This window comes from Bubalus bubalis, chromosome 22, assembly GCF_019923935.1.
Source record: "Bubalus bubalis isolate 160015118507 breed Murrah chromosome 22, NDDB_SH_1, whole genome shotgun sequence".
NCBI classification, from domain to species: domain Eukaryota; kingdom Metazoa; phylum Chordata; class Mammalia; order Artiodactyla; family Bovidae; genus Bubalus; species Bubalus bubalis.
This window is the reverse complement of record NC_059178.1, coordinates 2,850,708-2,872,038: the sequence shown is the minus strand read 5'-3', so window position 1 is coordinate 2,872,038 and position 21,331 is coordinate 2,850,708. Positions and strand designations below refer to the sequence as shown.

Here is a 21,331-nt window from a genome sequence, read left to right as displayed (position 1 = left end):
TCCGGAGCTTGAGACAAAGGGCCAAACTTTGCTTTGGGAAAGATTAATTTTTTAATAAACAGTTCTGTATAAGCTTCCCTGATAGCTCAGTTGGTAAAGAGTCTGCCTGCAATAAAGGAGACCCCAGTTCAATTCCTGGGTGGGGAAGATCTGCTGGAGAAGGGACAGGCTACCCACTCCAATATTCTTGGGCTTCCCTTGTGGCTCAGCTGGTAAAGAATCTGCCCGCAATGCGGGAGACCTGAGTTCGACTCCTGGGTTGGGAAGATCCCCTGGAGGAGGGAAAGGCAGTATTCAGGACTGGAGAATTCCAAGGACTGTGGGGTTGCAAAGAACTGGACATGACTGAGCAACTTTCACTTTCTGTACAGGCATTTATTCAGTTAGGTAATACAAACTGCACATCACGTAGACAGACATGCTTCTTTCTCCTTTTTTTTTTTTTTTTTTTTTGCATGCTGATCTGTAATGAACAATAACAACAAAAATTCATTACAGAAATATGGCAAGTTGACACAATAGCTTCCTGATTTGGGAACAATTTACCATTTCATCCCCTCATTCCTTTTATTTTTTTCTGCAATGGTTTCAAGCTTTCAACTAATCAAATGAAATGTTAATAGAATGTAGCTTTAATAAAATTTTAATTTTCATAAAATGTAATTTTATTAGTTGAAAGCTTGAAATCACTTCAGAAAAACACATGAATAATCAACATGTAAGGGAAATTTTGCCGAGCAAATACTAACAAATGATGCTTAGAATTCATTTAGACACAGGTTTTTATCTGAAGAGTCAAGCAAAGAAATCTTTTTACCACTTTTCCAATTTGCACTAGAACTATTATTTATGGCAATTAGAAGATAATGCATTTTAAATATATACAAATCATAGAAAAGATAAAAAAATCTTTTATATTGGTATCATTATCGCTTATACTCCATAATTCAGTTATAGCCAACATTATTAGTAGTTATTTTGGGATTAGGTATCTAATTTATTAGTCATGAAGCATATTTTCTCAACTCTGAGCATTTTCATATTATTTGTATTGTATTTTGTGCACTTTATTTTGTGAAAAGAAATTTGAAGAGACAAATAACCAGATAAAAGGCTGTATCAAAGCTAAGGAGATGTTGTTAGGATATTTAATAAAACATTTGCAGTTTTGTTTTCTTCCAGAATTACTCATCTACTCTATGTGAGCAAATACATAGTATCTCATTTGGATACAGTATCACAGTTCATGGATATAGTATCACAATTCATGAACAATGTTTGTCATACAGTTTTACTACAGAAAAATTGTCAAGTGAGAGTTTCTTCAATTACTCAAATGCTCAATAGATACTGCTTCCAACCCTGGATGATAAACCTAATCTAAAGGACAGCCAGTTATAAACAACTGGAAAGGTTAGGGGACTAGGAGGAAAGTCAATGAAAGACAAGAAAGATCTTTCATCTTTCTTTTCTTGGAAAAGAAAATTGTCCTAATGGATCCAGGACTGGAAATAGAGAGGAAGGATTATCCTTAGAACGCTTGTCTGGACTAGAGGCTGAAGCCAATTTCCAAGTTAATTTGATCTGTGATCTGAGCTGATTCAACCTACTTTTATGATTTAATTTGTAGATACACTGAGCCCTTTGTCATAAGAACAGCTTCACCCTCTCAAGTATCACCAGTGTAAACTTAGAACTGGCAGATACTCAAAAGCACTAGCAATGAAGCATGAGCTTCCCAGGTGGTGCTAGTGGTAAAGAACCTGCCTGCCAATGCAGTTGACATAAGAAAGGCAGGTTTGATCCCTGGATCCAGAAGATCCCCTGGAGGAGGGCATGGCAACCGACTCCAGTGTTCTTGCCTGGAAAGTCCCATGAATAGGGGAACCTGGTGGGCTACAGTCCATGGGGTCACAAAGAGTCAGACAGAACTGAAGCGTCTTAGCATAGCATGAAATTCCCAGGTGGTACTAATGGTAAAGAATCTACCTGACAATGTAGGAGACATGAGGGATGTGTGTTCAATCCCTGGGCTGGCAAGATACCCTGGAGAAAGACATGGCAACCCACTCCAGTGTTCTTGCCTGGAAATCTCCAGGGACAGGGGACCAAGGTGGGCTACAGTCCATGGGGTCACAAAGAGTCGGACACGGCTGAGCAGCTGAACACAGCACACAGCAGTGAAGCTCAATCCTTTGTATGAATAATCTGATGAAATGGCATTTTAGAAAATAAATTCTATTATCTAAATATTATAAAATTTAAAAGTTCTTTTATTTTTCAGACAACTAAAAATGGACATATCATCAATGCAAGATTGACTGGATAAAATTCTTATATATTGGGTGTAGGGGACTGTCTCCATGGCACAAAATCCATGATACAAAATCTAGTACTCATGATTAATCACATAGATTCCAGTTCTGATTAAAAGAAGTACTAAGACATGTTTCTTACCAAAATGTGGATATCCTAATTACTGCTGGAATAAAAGTTGGTTATTACATAATTTAGCATTTGTAAAAATTTTTCTATTTCCCAATTCTCACTGCAGTGATACTTATTGCTATTGAGTTTGATTTGCATTAATTGTGTTCCTCTTCACAAACGGTGATATTTTTGGTGGCATAAAAAGGAATTATGTAGGTCTGAGTCTTCTGGTAGGTGTTAATAGTAATTTGAGATCAGTAATTTTAACATTCATGAAGTCGTGAAGTCGCTCAGTCGTGTCCGACTCTTTGTGACCCCGTGGACTGTAGCCCACCAGGCTTCTCCATCCATGGAATTTTCTAGGCAAGAGTACTGGAGTGGGTTGCCATTATGGAAAAGAGACTACCTAAACATGAGCAAACATTGATAGTTTACCATGAACGGTGTAAATCTCTGAAGATTTAGCTTTGGGACCAGGGACCAGGCTTGATCACTCAAGAGCTTTTGTGTAGCAGAGTTTTATTAAAGCATGAAAAGGGACAGAAGAAAGCTTCTGACATAGACATCAGAAGAGGGAAGGAGAGTGCTCCCCTCATGTTAGCAAGGGTGTTATATACTTTTTAAGTTAGTTATTACAATAAATCAAAAGAATGTCTCAAGGTTGAAAAGACCTTGCCAGACCCACTCCCATAATATATATTTTAAGATAACAGGATTAGTCAGAAGGTTTTCAAGAAGGAGAAACCATCTTCAAGCAGGATAAATTGTTGCTATATAATCCTTAGTCCCATCACTTCATGGCAAATAGATGGGGAAACAGTGGAAACAGTGGCTGACTTTATTTTGGGGGGCTTCAAAATCACTGCAGATGCTGACTGCAGATTTGAAATTAAAAGACACTTGCTCCTTGGAATGAAACTTATGACAAGCCTACACAGCATATTAAAAAGCAGAGACATTACTTTGCCAACAAAGGTCCATCTAGTCAAGGTTATGGTTTTTCCAGTGGTCATGTATGGATGTGAGAGTTGGACTGTGAAGAAAGCTGAGCACAGAAGAATTGATGCTTTTGAACTGTGGTTTTGGAGAAGACTCTTCTTGACAGTCCCTTGGACAGCAAGGAGATCCAACCAGTCCATCCTAAAGGAGATCAGTCCTGGGTGTTCATTGGAAAGACTGATGCTAAAGCTGAAACTCCAATACTTTGGCCTCCTGATGGGAAGAACTGGCTCATTTGAAAAAACCCTGATGCTGGGAAAGACTGAAGGTGGGAGGAAGGGGAAGACAAAGGCTGAGATGGTTGGATGGAATCACTGACTCAACGGACATGAGTTTGAGTAAACTCTGGGAGTTAGAGATGGACAGGGAGGCCTGGCGTGCTATGGTCCATGGGGTCACAAAGAGTCAGACACGACTGAGCGGCTGAACTGAATCCTTAGTATAGAGTTTAAACTGAGCTGTTTTGTTGTGTAATCATCAGCTCCAAGCATAAAGGAAAAAAAAAATTATGTGACTAAGTCTAAGGAACATAGAGAGAAAAAAAAAAGAGACGCTTGTTCTTTTATCCTCCTTGAGAATCCCAGACTCCTATATCCTCCTCAGGGACCCTGGACTTCTTATCAACCTACCTAGAAATTTACTCTGTCAACATAAAACACCATGAAAACCTCATCCATTTTTTCATACCCTTCAGATCTTATTAATATGTGAATAGAATCCATTAATGTTTACTTTTGCTGAATACTTCTTTCCTTCATACAACTAATGGTATAAATACTGAAGGAAATATTATGGACAGTATAATATTTTTTAGACACACTAATTTACATGAGTGATACACTTAAGAATAATTAATCCATGGGAATTTCCTGGTGGTCCAGTGGCTAACACTTAGCACTCCCAGTGCAAGGGGCCTGGGTTCAAGCCCTGGTCAGGGAAGCAGATCTCACATGCTGCAATTAAGAGCTGACATGATGCAACTGTAGACCCCTCTCACTGAAACCAAGGCCTGCTGCAGTCAGATGCATAAATAAGTACCATTTTTAAAAAGTAATCCAGAAGATTTTTTTTTAATTTTATTTTATTCTTAAACTTTACAATATTGTATTGGTTCTGCCATATATCGAAATGAATCCGCCACAGACATACATGTGTTCCCCATCCTGAACCCTCCTCCTTCCTCCCTCCCCATACCATCCCTCTGGGGCGTCCCAGTGCACCAGCCCCAAGCATCCAGTATCGTGCATCGAATCTGGACTGGCGACTCAAAGATTTTTTTTAAGTAAGAAAGTGTAACTATTTTTTAATTCTTGAAATGCTCAGATTTTTTCAACATTAAGATCACTACCCCCAGTCTTACAATATGCTCTTGAATATATCTTATTTCAATCATTTTTTTTTTAACGTGGGAAAACTTTTGAAATTTGTAGTTCTGCTATTTGTTCTCCTATTAGAGAACCAACACATCTCTCTACAAGGCATATAAACAGGATTTTATCTAGGGATTTATCTAAAGAAGAAGAATCAAAGGAGTCAGGAGACTCAGATTATCAGAATTAGCAGATTATGTAATTTTTAATAACATGTTCAAATTCTGACTAATTTCAGACTTGTTAAGAAAACAAATTCATTTGTTTAGTTTGTAGTACTCCCCCCCCCAAATCATTTTTTATACTATTGGATATTTGAACATAAACTAACTGCTAATAAATATTCTCTAAAATAACAGACCAAGCACAACCTTACTGGCCATATAATTGAGGGCACTCATCTTCATCCTAGCATTGTATGAATGTACATAAACTGATTTTTGTATTTTTTGTATAAAATATTTTCCAAACCTACATTTATTTAGGAAATTCTTATTTGAAAAAACTTGTCAAATGATCTAAATATCTGAGAGGAATTTAATTTTATGCACCTTTAATCTGAAGTTTAGCAGGCAACATTTACATAAAAATGTTATTTCAAGAAGAATCCATTATTTAAGTTCATGTGTTTGCATATTTCACGGGAGGATTAGATAAAATCTCTATGGCAATAAGTACTACAGAGAGAATGACATATTTAGATCTGGGGAAAAAACTTCCAAATGTACAAACATACATGAATTTTTTTCAAAAAACTTATTGAAAAATTCTACTTTTTTTGTAGAATTAAGCAAGATCGAAGAAAAATCAAAACCGTAAATATACAGAGGAAGTTGCAATTGTATCTAGGTGAAATTATTCATCATCTTTAGACACAGTTTTTACAAAGATGCAAAGTAGAATTTTTAAAATTTTCATTGGACTCGTGTCCATATGACCAATTTATATTCAAAACATAATTCTAAAGTGATCCATGGAGTTGTCAGGATTATGTGAATATATTTTGAAATTATAGAATGTAGGTTATAAAATGAATATATATATGCATGTCCCTTTGGAAGCAGTCAGAGGCCAATTTTCCTAAATTTTTTGTGGCTTTAGGAATTGGATATTTTAAGACAATTCCTGGAGATACACTGAAATAGATTGCTATAGCCCAAAGAGAATTTGAAAGTGGTATTTTTACTTGCAGGGTTCAAACATGTAAATAAAAGCATGAAAGCTTCTTACTGCCCATGGAAGTCTACTTTGTTGTTTTATACAAAAGATACTATCAATACTTTCACTGGCAAAATCAGCTGCAAAAGGCGGTAGAAGACATGGCTCCTGATTTCAGAGAGCTTTTCTATCACAATACATGTACCTTTCAACATGCCTCACCCACCACAGATCCAATTCCTCATCAGTAAACAGTAGCTAAACCAAGAAACTCTTGCGAAGATTAAATTAGAACATGTCTGGAAGACATCCTTTTACTTGTCAATAAAATGAAACTGCTGTTATTTTTAATGATTTAGAAATCTTTACAAAATAACCACTTAGGTTCTGTTAGCCTATGATGTCAGCCAAATATTTAATTGAAATTTCCTAGTAGCCACATAGAAAAGTAAAAAAGAATGTGGGAAAATTAATTTTAACAATATATTTTATTAAATTCAAAATATGCAAAGTGTTATCATTTCAACTTTCAACATTCAAATTATTAATGTGATATTTACATTCTGCTGCTGCTGCTGCTAAGTCACTTCAGTCGTGTCCAACCCTGTGCGACCCCATAGACGGCCTCCTACCAGGATCCTCTGTCCCTGGGATTCTCCAGGCAAGAACACTGGAGTGGGTTGCCATTTCCTCCTCCAATGCATGAAAGTGAAAAGTGAAAGTGAAGTCGCTCAGTTGTTTCTGACTCTTAGCGACCTCATGGACTGCAGTCTACCAGGCTCCTCCATCCATGGGATTTTCCAGGCAAGAGTACTGGAGTGGGGTGCCATTGCTTTCTCCAAGTTTTGAACCCTGGTGTGTATTTTATGCTTACAGAACATTTTAATTCTCACTGGCCACATTTCATGTTTTCAATAACCACGTGTGACTAGTAGCTAGTAATGAATAGTGACTTAGACATTGAGAAGCATTAGTATTACTTTGTCCTATAGCAAAAGCAATGTCCCAAAGCAGTCCTAAATGTATCCACTTCTGTCCTTCCTGATATTCCCATATTTCTTCTTTTGTCTTTTCCCAGTCCTGGCCATTGAGGTAATCACTCACTCCACTAGATTTATTGAGCATCTATTATACACCAGTGGAGAAGAAAATGGAAACCCACTCCAGCATCCTTGCCTGGGAAATCCCAGGGACAGAGGAACTTGGTGGGCTGTCCATGGAGTGGCAATAGTCTGACATGATTACTCAGTTCATTTCAGTTCAGTTCAGTCGCTCAGTCATGTCCAACTCTTCACGACCCCATGAATCGCAGCAGGCCAGGCCTCCCTGTCCATCACCAACTCCCGGAGTTCACTCAAACTCACGTCCATCGAGTCAGTGATGCCATCCAGCCATCTCATCCTCTGTTGTCCCCTTCTCCTCCTGCCCCCAATCCCTCCCAGCATCAGAGTCTTTTCCAATAAGTCAACTCTTCACATGAGGTGGCCAAAGTACTGGAGTTTCAGCTTTAGCATCATTCCTTCCAAAGAACACCCAGGACTGATCTCCTTCAGAATGGACTGGTTGGATCTCCTTGCAGTCCAAGGGACTCTCAAGAGTCTTCTCTAACACCACAGTTCAAAAGCATCATTGAATAAACAACAACCATTATATGTCAGACAGTGTTCTAGTTACTGCAGAAACAAACAAACGGTAATAATACCAAGCAGTTCTCTGTCAGCCTCACGCTTATGTTCTACTGGTTACATCACTAGTTTTGCATCAGTCTTGGACAGAGCAGCACAGTTCCCATTAAGGTACACAGAGTAAGCCATTCATATAAAGATGAGACTTCACACGGTGGTGGGAGCTAGTTGTTTCTATCTTGTGTTTGGCCTGAAGTCAGCAGAGCTGGCAGTCGGGAAGGAAAGATGGTAACGCAGGGGAAAACTGAAACCCACGGAGAAAAACCAGAATCAGGAAGTCTCCTCTGAACTCACATCTATCTCTTGCTGCTTTCAATCCTGATGCCACGGGTGATGGATAAGTTGGCACCATGCACCACAAAGCAGCACAGGCACCTGACCCAAGACTCACTGAGTCTAAAGAAGAAATCGGGGGAGCTAGGAGAACGTGGAGTCCCGGGGCTGCCCCGCACCCACACGGCGAGCAGCGCATGATCGGGGCCGAAAGCAGGGCTGCAGCGCCTCTGCGCACCTGTTCCCAGCGTACACAGCAGAGCGCTCTTTTCTGCCTTCCAGCTTTTGCACTAATTCCCTCTGTGGCCAACCGTAACCCAGAGTCATGAAACAAAGGGGATACTATGAAGAAGAGTTTGAAGGCAGCGCGTCTGACACAGTGCAAACCCATCACAGTGTCTATCTCACGGGGGATTCCCAACATAGTCCTTAGAAACATGTATATTTGATTTTCCTCTCTTTTATCCTATAGTTATCAAAAAACTTTGAAATTTTAAATGTTGAAGAAAACACCAGAAAACTAAGCACTTTGAGCAAACAAGGTTTATGTGTACTCATTTGCATATTTTCTATAATACTTAAACACGCCCAAGAGTCCTGCAAATAGTAAGAAGACTTCAGTTAAACTGAACCACAGAGAAGGTGTGCCGCATGAGGAACCAATTCAGATGTATCGAGGTGACTGCCTTAAACTCATGAAAACTAATCTTTGCTTAATGAGAGTGTGACTATTTTAGTGGTCAGTTCTGTGCTCTAGTCATCGATGCTTTTTAGAGAGCCTATATCATTTTCCCTTATTGATCAATAATGAGAAGGTACTTCTGAAGCAAAGTCAAAGTGGGTGAAATTATTCAGTTAAAAATTATTTCTATACAGCTACTTGGAAATTCATTGGAAAGAAAAGCAGCAAAGAAGTAATACCTAAGCTGGCCAAGCAGTCGTTTTGATTTTAGGAAATGGCACGCTGCCTCACCTCTCTGCTTCCTCGTTAACTGAACACATAAAACAAGAACGAACATCTGAAAACAGGAACTGTGCTCAGCTTATATGGTTTTATCACACACAGCAGATTGCTTTCCTCATATGCATTTTAAGAACGTCAATCCTACTTCTGTTACTTTCTTTTCATTCCATCATTGGCGAATAGTCATCTACAATATTTGCTGCAATCAGTAAGTCTGCTTCTGTGGATTCTCCCTTAGTTACCTTCACTGTAAACCTTCTGTAGGCAAGGAAATTTAATTACTATAATTTGAAGGAAATTAACTAGGCTTATTAATCTATCCCTAATGACAATGCAGTCTTCCCCAGTGGTGCTCTTGGTGAAGAAGCTGCCTGCCAATGTGGGAGACGGAGGAGACAGGTTCGATTCCTGGGTCACGAAGATCCCTGGAGGAGGGCATAGCAACCCACTCCAGTATTCTTGCCTGGAGACTCCCATGGATGGAGGAGCCTGGCGGGCTACCGTCCACAGGGTCACGAAGAGGTGGGCACGACTGAAGTGACTCAGCACACACGCATTCAGTGACAATGCAAAGGCCTTTTTCTCATGATGGACTTGGTCACACTGATCTCTGCTGTCCAGATGTGTGTTTTACTTCATTTGTTTTCTCTTTTCTGTGTTTGATTATATTCTACCAGATAAATTACCTCTGGAATGATAACAAGATAGGAATTAGTTTATTTATATATGTGGAATTTATGTGTAATTACATAAAACATCATTAGTAATTTTAGTGTCTTGGTTTCTGTCATTATCCATAACAATTCCAAATCCTTTCATCACTAATCATTAAAAGAGAGTGTTTGGAAGAGATTTTAATGATAACATTGACAAAACACCATGAGAAATCACTTCCAATTCAGTGTTTGAGTTCTTATGTTTTCTTACTTCATTCTTCCTGAAGTGAATACCATTTTTTCCCATTCACAATCTAATACATGATGAAACATTAATGAGTTATTTCTTAAGATTACAACAAAATTTTAATTATCCATTTGAAGGTGAACAAATCTTTTTGATATTTCTAACTACTATTGATGATGTCTTATGGAATTAATTCAGTGTCAATAATATGTCTTCTGAATCCTGATAAAGTGGGTGCTCATTTCACCTTCTCAATTCCACTTGTTTAATCATTTGCACTTTTTATTTACTTAAAATTGTTTGTTTATGGCACTGATTACAACCAGTCAAAAGATGTTTTAATTATAAAAGAAGTATTTATAGAACATTTAAGTTACTCTTGTCACTACACATAAAATATCTAAAGTCCTCATAAGAATTAGGCAAATTGAATGTTATTATCCCCTTTTCCCACTCCAGTATTCTTGCCTGGGAAATCCCATGAACAGAGGAGCCTGTCAGGCTACATAGTCCTGGGGTCGCCGAGAGTCGGACATGACTGAACAACTAACACTTTGACTTCTGATCCCTTTTTTATCTAAAAAATTATTTCTATATATCATATAACGATATGAGTCAGACCTAGAAACTGAATTTAGTTCAATATGAATCTAGGTCCTGTGCTCTTTCCTTTATGGAACATTGCCTTTCTCTTTTGGCAAAGAAAAGAAGCTTGTCTAAGAAAATAATCTATATATTTTTATACAGATGGAAACATGCACCAAATAACATGTAAATGCAAACACTTATTATGCAAAAGGGACATAATAATAGTTTGATTTTATCACTAGGGCTTTGGGAAATTAGCATTCTGTATTTTTTTTTCTGTCTATATAAATAATTATATGTGGCTGTGTGCCAAGCCACTTCAATGGTATCCTACTCCTTGTAACCGCTGGACTGTAGCCCACCAGGCTCCTTTGTCCATGGGATTCTCCAGGCAGGAATACAGGAGTTCAAAAATTTTAATGTCTTTAAATAAATGCAAGTCTGAAAGTTATTTAGCAGTAAAGGCAGGATAAGCTGGTGGAAAAGAGCACAGACTGATTGTATTTGTGATTATACTTCCTTACTTAAAAATAAAGGGGAAAATCAGAGATTCACAACCTTCATGGCACGTGTGTGCATGATAAATTGCTTCCGTCCTGTCTGACTTTTTGTGACCCTGTGGACTGTAGCTCGCCAGGCTTCTCTCTCCATGGGATTCTCCAGGAAAGAATACTAGAATGGGCTGCCATGCCCTCCTCCAGGGGATCTTCCCAACACAAAACTGAACCTGTGTCTCTAATGCCTTCTGCGTTGGCAGGAGGGTTCTGTACCCGTAGCGCCACCTGAGAAGCCCTTTATGACCCAGAGATCACTGGAATAAGATAGAATTGTATAAAAAAGGAAGTTTGCTAGATATCAAATATTGATACCAAAGTGTTAAAAACTTTTACTTTATGGAACGTATTTATAAGATGAGTTATATACATGTGGTGTCTTTCACAGCACAGTTGAATCATGCAACTTTGTGTACATACGCTCTCTTCCCAGTTCGCCAACATTTTGCTATCTAACTGACCGTTCTACCTGCAATTTAGAGTCACATATTTTGGTGATATAGCTAAACAAACAAATTCACAACTATTAATTTTTAAAAATTCTTCATATCTTCACCCCTCAAATCTTTCATTTTCCTTGATGTTAATTCTCCTGGTCATATCAGAATACTTTAAATTGTTGATAACTCTGATCAGTGTATCAGGATACACTGATGTATCAGGATAAAGATGAAAATATTATAGAAGTTCTTGAAATTTTTCAAATCCTTTTATTCCTTGTTAGAAACCTATTGATAATACATGCAATTGGCATACATATATATAGTAAAAATGTATTATGCAGGTACTGGTTGCTAAGAACAGTGGGATTTATGGCCCCTCGGATAACACAGATATTTATACCACTACTCGAAGTACGAGGTGGTGGTTTATTATGGGGTTTAGGAGAGCAATGTACAACCTTGAATAGACTACTTAGCTAGTCAGAATTAAGGGAGACATGTGGTTGTGGGAGGCCTTTCCAAGGGGGGTTGGGGCCCTTGTGAGAGCAGCTGAGGAGGTGGCTGTCAATGCAGGATGGTGTCTAGGAAGGGTCATGCATGCTGACATAATTTGGGCATCAAACTAAGCTATAATGATGAAAAACTTTATCATAGTAAATACTTAGCACTATTTAGTAATCTATGAGGGGTTCCCCCATGGCTCAATAGTAAAGAATCCACTTGCCAGTACAGGAGATGTGGGTTCAGTCCCTGCGTCAGGAAGATCCCCTGGAGAAGGAAATGGCTACCTACTCCATTGTTCTTGCCTGGAAAACCCCAAGGACAGAGGAGCCTGGTGGGCTACAGTCCGTGGGGTTGCAAAAGCTGGACACAACTTAGCAACTAAACAACAGTAATCTGTGAATTTATATTGCTATAGATAACAGAATGAGTGAATAAGAGAAAGCTCTTTCTTACAAGATAATACTAATAAAAATAGAAACAATGAGATAATTATAAAAAAATCACCATTTGGTAGCTGTCATAATTATACACTTTTTTAGGCAAGATTCTTTATTTTATTTAGGCAGGATTCTTTATTTTATTTTAGGCAGGATTCTTTATTTTATTTAGGCAGGATTCTTTATTTTTCTATATTCTTTTATTTATCTTTATTCCTTATTCATCTGCTAGGTGAATTTTAATCAGCTAGAGATGAAATTAGGATACAAGGTGAGATATTTACATAATACCAAAGTATCTCTGTATACTTTTTTAATATATATGGAAAATGAGAAATTTTACAGTGAAGGAACTGACAGATATCACTTTATTTAACTACTTAAAGCTAACATCAGTAGTAGTGGAACACAGTGAAATTATAAAGCTCCAGAGGGGTATAAGAAAAATGTAGAATCTCTCTGGAGGATTCCTGTCAAAAGTGAAAGCCTTAATTTAATCATGAGGAAATAGCAGACAAACCCAAACTGAGGGTCCTTCTATAGAATAATTGATCTGTAACATCCCAAATGATAAAATCACAGAGATCTGGACAGGACTGAGGGACTGTTCCAGAGCTGAGTAAATAAGGAAATATACTGAGGATGGTGAGAATCAGTTTCTTAAGTAGAAAAGGTAGCTATAAATATGACAATGAGAAAAGCTAGAATGAACCTTATGTTTTTTATTGGAATTGGCGGTGTCACTGCGAAGCCATATTTTTGATGAGAAGGTTAAACGGATAAACAATAAAATGTAAAGATGGCAGACAGATGGATACATACATATACACATACCTATACACATATACACATACCTATACACATATACACATACATATACACATACCTATACACATATGCACATACCTATACACATATACACATACCTATACACATATGCACATACCTATACACATATACACATACCTATACACATATACACATACCTATACACATATGCACATACCTATACACATATACACATACCTATACACATATGCACATACTGAGCAAGTCAAAGAGACATGACATGATCCTATGAAACATGCTTGATTCTAGATTGGATCATTCTGCAAAAAATAGAAACAGTTGGATAATTGACAAAGTTTGCATGGGGTATACGAATGAAAGGAATTCAGACTTTCTGAAAACTTACGGTTCTTTCAAGATAAAAAGTTTTTTTTTAATTTGAGAAATCTCATACAGGATAAACAACCAATACATTGAATACTGTACTTTGAAATGGGTCAATATATTCAAGTTAGTGTACTTTAAAGTACAGTTTCTATTTTATCGATACTATGTAATTATATGTTCTAATTATACAACTAATTCCTGTAAGTATACTTATATAATTAAATGATATAATTACAGAGAGTAATTGCATAATTATTGTAATGACATAATTATAGTAACTACTCAATTTCAAAACATTCAATGTGCAAGTAAAACAACCAAATTAATCGCTTTAATAAAATATCTCCAAAAAGGCCATTTTGAATTTTAAATGGAAATTTTATTTACAGCATATTTTAAAACTATAATAGATACATATAAATTTTAAATGTACTCAGTTTTTAATCTTTATCCACCATTTAAAAAATACAGACCTAGTCAAGAAAAATATTGTACATTATTATTTAATGTTTACAGTGAATTGATTTCCTAAAATTTACTAAACTGTTCAGTCCATTATTTTCTAACATTTACTTCTAAATATTTGTGTAGAAGTATGGAAAATGCTTTTGAAAGTAAACCATTTTGCTGATTTTTTTCTTATTGATTCTTAACAAAGAATTCTCCATGTAATGAGAGATGCATATTTTTTTTTTATTAATCTCAGGGCAAATAGAAAATCCATAGTATGTATGCAAAAGTGAATCCAGACACCCACATTAGAAAATTAATTGTATAAATTACCAAGATGAATGTTCTCTGAAGACTCCTGGACATGCCTCCCTTTACTAATTTTTCATTTGGATGAACATCTGAGTGTGTGTGTAACCCACCAAGACTGTGGTCCTTATTTTACTTCTGTTAGTACATTATCTTGTTTAGTTTGTCACTGCCTCCCTTTGCATAGCACTTTCTCACCAGTGTTTTGCAGAGTTAACTTTAGGTTAGCAAGTATAAAATTTTCAGTTTCCTTTAGATTATTGTGTCACATAAGTTTGTGCCTTTCTCTCAACCTTACTAGGAAAGAAAGAAAATGAAGTCGCTCAGCTGTGTCCAACTCTTTGCGACCCCATAAACTGTAGCCTGCTAGGCTCCTCTGTCCATGGGATTCTGGAGTGGGTTGCCATTTCCTTCTCCAGGGGATCTTCCCCACCAGGGATCAAACCTGGGTCTCCTGCACTACAGGCAGACTCTTTACCGTCTGAACCACCAGGGGCTTTCCTTGCTATAGAAACAATTTTTCCCTCTAGTATTCCTTTGTATTATTTTTAGGACACTAAATATTTGTGTTTGTGTTTGTCATTTCACTCTGATGTGAATTTAGGACATTTGGTCATGGGTATATGCCTTATACCTATGGTGTATATGGGTATAATGCAAATATACTCTTTTCTGGAGGCTCAGTGGCAAAGAATTAGCTTGCAATGGCAGGAGACACACTCCCCCGGTCAGGGAGATCCCTTGGAGAAGGAAATGGCAACCAACTTCGGTATTCTTGCCTGGAGAATCCCATGGACAGAGGAGCCTGGCGGGTACAGTCCATAGAGGTTGCAAAGAGTTGGACACGACTGAAGTGACTTAGCACATTTGCATTACATTCTTTATTTTTGATTCCTTGAAAGCCTTTGATTGGTGGAGCAATCAGCAAGTTTTTTTTTTTTTTTTTTTTTTTCCTGTGAGAGAAATGGTTTGATAGAAAAAAAGAATAACTGGTATTTCTGACATCAGAGAACGTAAGTAATTGCCCCTTTTCAATATTTGCATTTTGATGCTAAAAAAATCCTGGCACCTAAACATGTCTCTTGAACTGAAAGCATTTTAGCCCCATGAAAGAGAGAGTAGTAGATATAATTTCTGAAAGAATTTTTTTTCCACATACATCTGTGATATTTGGGCTATCTTAATTTTTTCCTAAATGCCATAATTAAAATTATAATTCAAGTTCTATTATTTGCTTGAGTAGTTGAATTTTTTTAGATAAAATTTACATAACATAAAATTAATCATTTCAAAGTGAACAATTCAGTGACATTTCTATTTCCAAAACATTTTCATCACCTTCAAATATTTTTATCACCTTCAAAGAAAACCCAGTACCCATCACGACTGCTGAGAACTGTTTCCAGTCCTAGTTCCTACCGTCCTACTGGCATATTTTCCTCAAGTTGGAATCATTTTCCTTAAATCTTAAAAAGCACGTCTTTGTGCATGCTCACTCAATTGTGTCTGGCTCTTTGTGACCCCATGGTCTGCAGTCCGCCAGGCTCCTCTGTCCGTGGGATTTCCAGGCAAGGATGCTGGAGCGGGTTGCTATTTTCTCCTCCAGGGGATCTTCCCAACCCAGGGATCGAACCCCATCTCTGCATCTCTTGCATTGGCAGGCAGATTCTTTACCACTAAGCCACCTGGGAAGCCACAAGCATGTCTTTGCCCGTTCCTAAATGCCATTACTAAATTCTTCCCTAGGCCGCAGACCTCTGAACCCTACCTTATCGGGACTGACTTAGACTCAGATCCTCATTTAGCCCTCAGGGTTACAATTCCCTGCCCCATGAGAGTCCTATTGATTCCATACAAATAAGGAGGTCTTTGGGCTTCCCAGGTGGCTCAGAGCTTAAAGCATATGCCTGCAATGTGGGAGACCTGGGTTCGATCCCTGGGTGGGGAAGATCCCCTGGAGATGGAAATGGCAACCCACTCCAGTATTCTTGCTTGGGGAATCCCATGGATGGAGGACCCCAGCAGGCTACAGTCCACAGGGTGGCAAAGAATCAGACACGACTGAGCAACTTCACTTTACTTTATCAGGTTTCCAGAATTGTAAATGTACCGTTGTTAGGGAAGGAGAGAACAAGCCTGCTGTGGGCTGGTGGCAGGAGCCTGGCAATCAGCAGGGCCTCATCCTCTCCCTGTCCTTGAAGGAATGTGCACCCCCTTGCTAGACGCTGCCCAAGGACACATCCTTGAGGTGGTGATATGTTGAGATCATCTGGATGACTTATGTGACTGAGCCCAATTAAAGATTATATTCATACAAACTATTAAGAGTCTAGCCGATTGGTGAGGAGGTGGACTTAATAGGAAGGCCAGATAGATTCCTATTAAAATCAGGAGTAAGACAAGGACTTCATTCTCACCCTGCTTGTGTATTTCCAACATGCTTAAGTGAGTAAACAGCGAGGGAACAGAAGAGTTAGACATGGGGGATGACACAGACTTCAGTAGAATATGATTTTCCAATACAGCGAGGAATTGGTAAAACTTCACTTTTTTTTTTTTTTTTTTTTTTTTGTGGGAATAAGGGTTTCTTTCAATGCTGCTTCCATTGGCTCCTGCTGCTCTATTTTAAGAAGTCAACATGGATGTACTTCACTTAAAACCTCCTGATCTATCTTCTGTGCTGTAATTCACAGAAGTTCCTACAAGGAAACTCTTGTATGATGTTATATCCTACTTCTGTTGAGCTGTGTAAACCCAATTACCTAGAAATCAATCTAAGAAGTTAGGTGATTTTTCCTAAATTGTGATCCTCAAGTAACTTGTGTGAATTCAAAACACAGATTTGGATTATGGCAAATCCCTAGCCTCACCTCAGATCTACTAAATCACAGGATCCATGCATGGCAACAAGGAATCCTTTTCTAAAGATAAATAAATAAATAAATCCCACATTACTCTTAAGGACAAGACAGGTTGAAAATATTTATTTAGATGGGATGTATTATAATATAAATCTTGTCTAGTAAAGCCCATTTATGTATATTTGCCAGGATTATTCAATGAAAGAAATTGTTCTGAAGTTTCCAAAATCCTCTTGCTCATACAAAGACCATCACTTTTTCCATTAGCATCTTCAGACAAAAAAAAAAAAAATTAGCATGCAGGGTGAAAATGATATAATAGAAATATTAAGAGTGTGCTCTTAACACTGCTAAAAATATTAAGTAGCCATAGGCTGGGATCATGTAGCAGTTGTCCAGGTTTCTAGTATACCACACACTTGAACAGCGTGGAGGTTAGGGCTACTGACCCTCTTTGCAGTAGAAAATCTGCTTGTAAAAAATCTGCTTGTTTTTGGTTCCTCCATATCTGTGATTCCTCTGTATCCTTAGATTCAATCAGCCTTGGACTGCATAGTTTCATAGTATTTACTATTGAAAAAAATCTGTATATAAGTAAACCCATTAGTTCAAACATTCCTGTTCAAAGATCAACTCTATATTTTTGAATAGATACATAATCTGTTGGAGAAGGAAATGGCAACCCCCTCCAGTACTCTTGCCTGGAAAATTCCATAGATGGAGGAGACTAGTAGGCTACAGTCCATGGGGTTGCAAAGAGTCAGACACGACTGAGCAACTTCACTTTTTTTCTTTCTATAGTTCCTTTTGGAGAAGGAAATGACAACCCACTTCAGTGTTCTTGCCTGGAGAATCCCATGGACAGAGGGGCCTGGTGGGCTACAGTCTATGGGGTTGCAAAGAGTCAGATACAGCTAAGCAACTCACACAACACAAGAGAAGACTCTATACATGGACATCATCAGATAGTCAACACCCGAATCAGATTGATTATATTCTTTGCAGCCAAAAATGGAGAAGCTCGATTTTTTGTGGGAGCGAAGTGGTAGCTGGGCTGCTCTTGGATTCCTCCTTGCTTCATTCTCCCTGTCGGGCTTCCTAGCAGCGGCCTAGCGGAGAAACAAAGATGTCTGAATACATTCGGGTAACCGAAGATGAGAATGACAAGCCTATTGAGATACCATCGGAAGACGATGGGACAGTGCTGCTGTCCACGGTTACAGCCCAGTTTCCAGGGGCATGTGGGCTGCGCTACCGGAATCCAGTGTCTCAGTGTATGAGAGGTGTCCGTCTGGTAGAAGGAATTCTGCACGCCCCCGATGCTGGCTGGGGGAATCTGGTATATGTTGTCAACTATCCCAAAGATAACAAAAGAAAAATGGATGAAACAGATGCTTCATCAGCAGTGAAAGTGAAAAGAGCGGTCCAGAAAACATCTGATTTAATAGTGTTGGGTCTCCCATGGAAAACAACTGAACAGGATCTGAAAGATTACTTCAGTACCTTTGGAGAAGTTCTTATGGTTCAGGTCAAGAAGGATATTAAAACTGGTCATTCAAAAGGGTTTGGCTTCGTTCGCTTCACGGAATATGAAACCCAGGTGAAAGTAATGTCACAACGACATATGATAGATGGACGATGGTGTGACTGTAAACTTCCAAATTCTAAGCAAAGCCCAGATGAGCCTTTGAGAAGCAGAAAGGTGTTTGTTGGGCGTTGTACAGAGGACATGACTGCTGATGAACTGCGGCAGTTCTTTTGCCAGTACGGAGAAGTGGTAGATGTCTTCATCCCCAAACCGTTCAGGGCTTTTGCCTTTGTTACGTTTGCAGATGATCAGGTTGCCCAGTCTCTTTGTGGAGAGGACTTGATCATTAAAGGAATCAGCGTACATATATCCAATGCTGAACCTAAGCACAATAGCAATAGACAGTTAGAAAGAAGTGGAAGATTTGGTGGTAATCCAGGTGGCTTTGGGAATCAGGGTGGATTTGGAAATAGTCGAGGGGGTGGAGCGGGTTTGGGAAACAATCAGGGTAGTAATATGGGTGGAGGGATGAACTTTGGTGCTTTTAGCATTAACCCAGCAATGATGGCTGCAGCCCAGGCTGCTCTGCAGAGCAGCTGGGGTATGATGGGCATGTTAGCCAGTCAGCAGAACCAGTCTGGCCCATCAGGTAATAACCAAAGCCAAGGCAACATGCAGAGGGAGCCAAATCAGGCTTTTGGTTCTGGAAATAACTCTTACAGTGGTTCTAATTCAGGTGCAGCGATTGGTTGGGGATCGGCATCAAATGCAGGGTCAGGCAGTGGTTTTAATGGAGGCTTCGGCTCTAGCATGGATTCTAAATCTTCTGGCTGGGGAATGTAGACGTTTGGTTACAGTTAGTTGGTATACTGGTGGGAATTCAAATTTTTCTAAACTCATGGTAAGTATATTGTAAAATAACATATGTAAGAATTTTCAAAATTGGTTTGTTCAGTGTGGAGTATATTCAGCAGTATTTTTGACATTTTTCTTTAGAAAAAGAGGAAGAGCTAAAGGAATTTTATAAGTTTTGTTACATAAAGGGTTGAAATATTGAGTGTTTGAACGTGAACTGCTGTTTGCCTGATTGGTAAACCAACACACTACAATTGATATCAAAGGGTTTCTCCTGTAATATTTTATCCCTGGACTGTCAAGTGAATTCTTTGCATGTTCAAAATGGAAACCATTGATTAGGACTACATTCTTTTCTCCTTGTTTTAATTTGAACCCCACCATATGGATTTCTTTCCTTAGGAAAATCTCTTCTTTGGAGATCATGGTGTCACAGTGGTTGGTTCTTTTGGTTTTTTTTTTTGTTTTTGTTTTAACACTTGTCTCCCTTCATATACAAAAGTACATTATGAAGCCTTCATTTAATCTCTGCAGTTCATCTCATTTCAAATGTTTATGGAAGAAGCACTTCATTGAAAGTAGTGCTGTAAATATTCTGCCATAAGAATACTTCTGTCTACATGCTTTCTCATTCAAGAACTCGCCATCACACTGCGCAGGCTGCGTCTTTGACGGTGGGTGTCCCATTTTTATCTGCTACTCTTTATTTCATGGAGTCGTATCAACGCTATGAACGCAAGGCTGTGATATGGAACCAGAAGGCTGTTTGAGCTTTTGAAACCTTGTGTGGGATTGATGGTGGTGCCGAGGCATGAGAGGCTAGTATGAGCGAGAAAAGGAGAGAGCGCGTGCAGAGACTTGGTGGTGCATAATGGATATTTTTTAACTTGGCGAGATGTGTCTCTCAATCCTGTGGCTTTGGTGAAAGAGTGTGCAGAGAGCAAGGATAGCAAATAATGTACGAATGTTTTTGCATTCAAAGGACATCCACATCTGTTGGAAGACTTTTAAGTGAGTTTTGTTCTTAGATGACCCACGTTAGCTGAATGTGTTAAGTGAAACGATACTTGTATTTCCCCTACCCCTTTGTCAACTGCTGTGAATGCTGTATGGTGTGTGTTCTCTTCTGTTACTGATCTGTAAGTGTGGTAATGTGAACTGAAGCTGATGGGTTGAGAACATGGACTGAGCTTGTGGTGTGCTTTGCAGGAGTACTTGGAAGCAGAGTTCACCAGTGAGCTCGGGGTGTCTCAAAGCAGGGTGGAAGTTCTCATGTCTGTTAGCTACCCATAAGAATGCTGTTTGCTGCAGTTCTGTGTCCTGTGCTTGGATGCTTTTTATAAGAGTTGTCACTGTTGGAAATTCTTAAATAAAACTGATTTAAATAAAAAAAAAAAATGGAGAAGCTCTATACACTCAGCAAAAACAAGACCAGGAGCTGACTGTGGCTCAGATCATGAACTCCTTATTGCCAAATTCAGACTGAAATTGAAGAAAGTAGAGAAAACCACTAGACTATTCAGGTATGACCTAAATCAAATCCCTTATGATTATACAGTGGAAGTGAGAAATAGATTTAAGGGACTAGATCTGATAGACAAAGTGCCTGATGAACTATGCACGGAGGTTCGTGACATTGTACAGGAGACAGGGATCAAGACCATCACCATGGAAAAGAAATGCAAGAAAGCAAAATGACTGTCTCAGGAGGCCTTACAAATAGCTGTGAAAAGAAGAGAAGTGAAAAGCAAAGGAGAAAAGGAAAGATATAAACATCTGAATGCAGAGTTCCAAAGAATAGCAAGGAGAGATAAGAAAGCCTTCCTCAGCGATCAATGCAAAGA

At 38.5% G+C, this 21,331-nt stretch overlaps 1 protein-coding gene across 1 annotated transcript; it reads left to right on the top strand.

The window, feature by feature from the left end:
• Positions 1 to 18,148: 18,148 nt before the first annotated feature.
• LOC102398007 (TAR DNA-binding protein 43-like) lies at positions 18,149 to 20,885 on the top strand. Its single transcript, XM_045164026.1, has one exon. It carries the CDS (start codon positions 18,231 to 18,233, stop codon positions 19,473 to 19,475), a length of 1,245 nt encoding a protein of 414 aa, XP_045019961.1. The 5' UTR covers positions 18,149 to 18,230; the 3' UTR covers positions 19,476 to 20,885.
• Positions 20,886 to 21,331: the final 446 nt, after the last annotated feature.

Bases quoted from the DNA above. Each gene is read 5' to 3' on its own strand.
- LOC102398007 (XM_045164026.1), top strand. From the start codon at position 18,231: ATGTCTGAATACATTCGGGTAACCGAAGATGAGAATGACAAGCCTATT.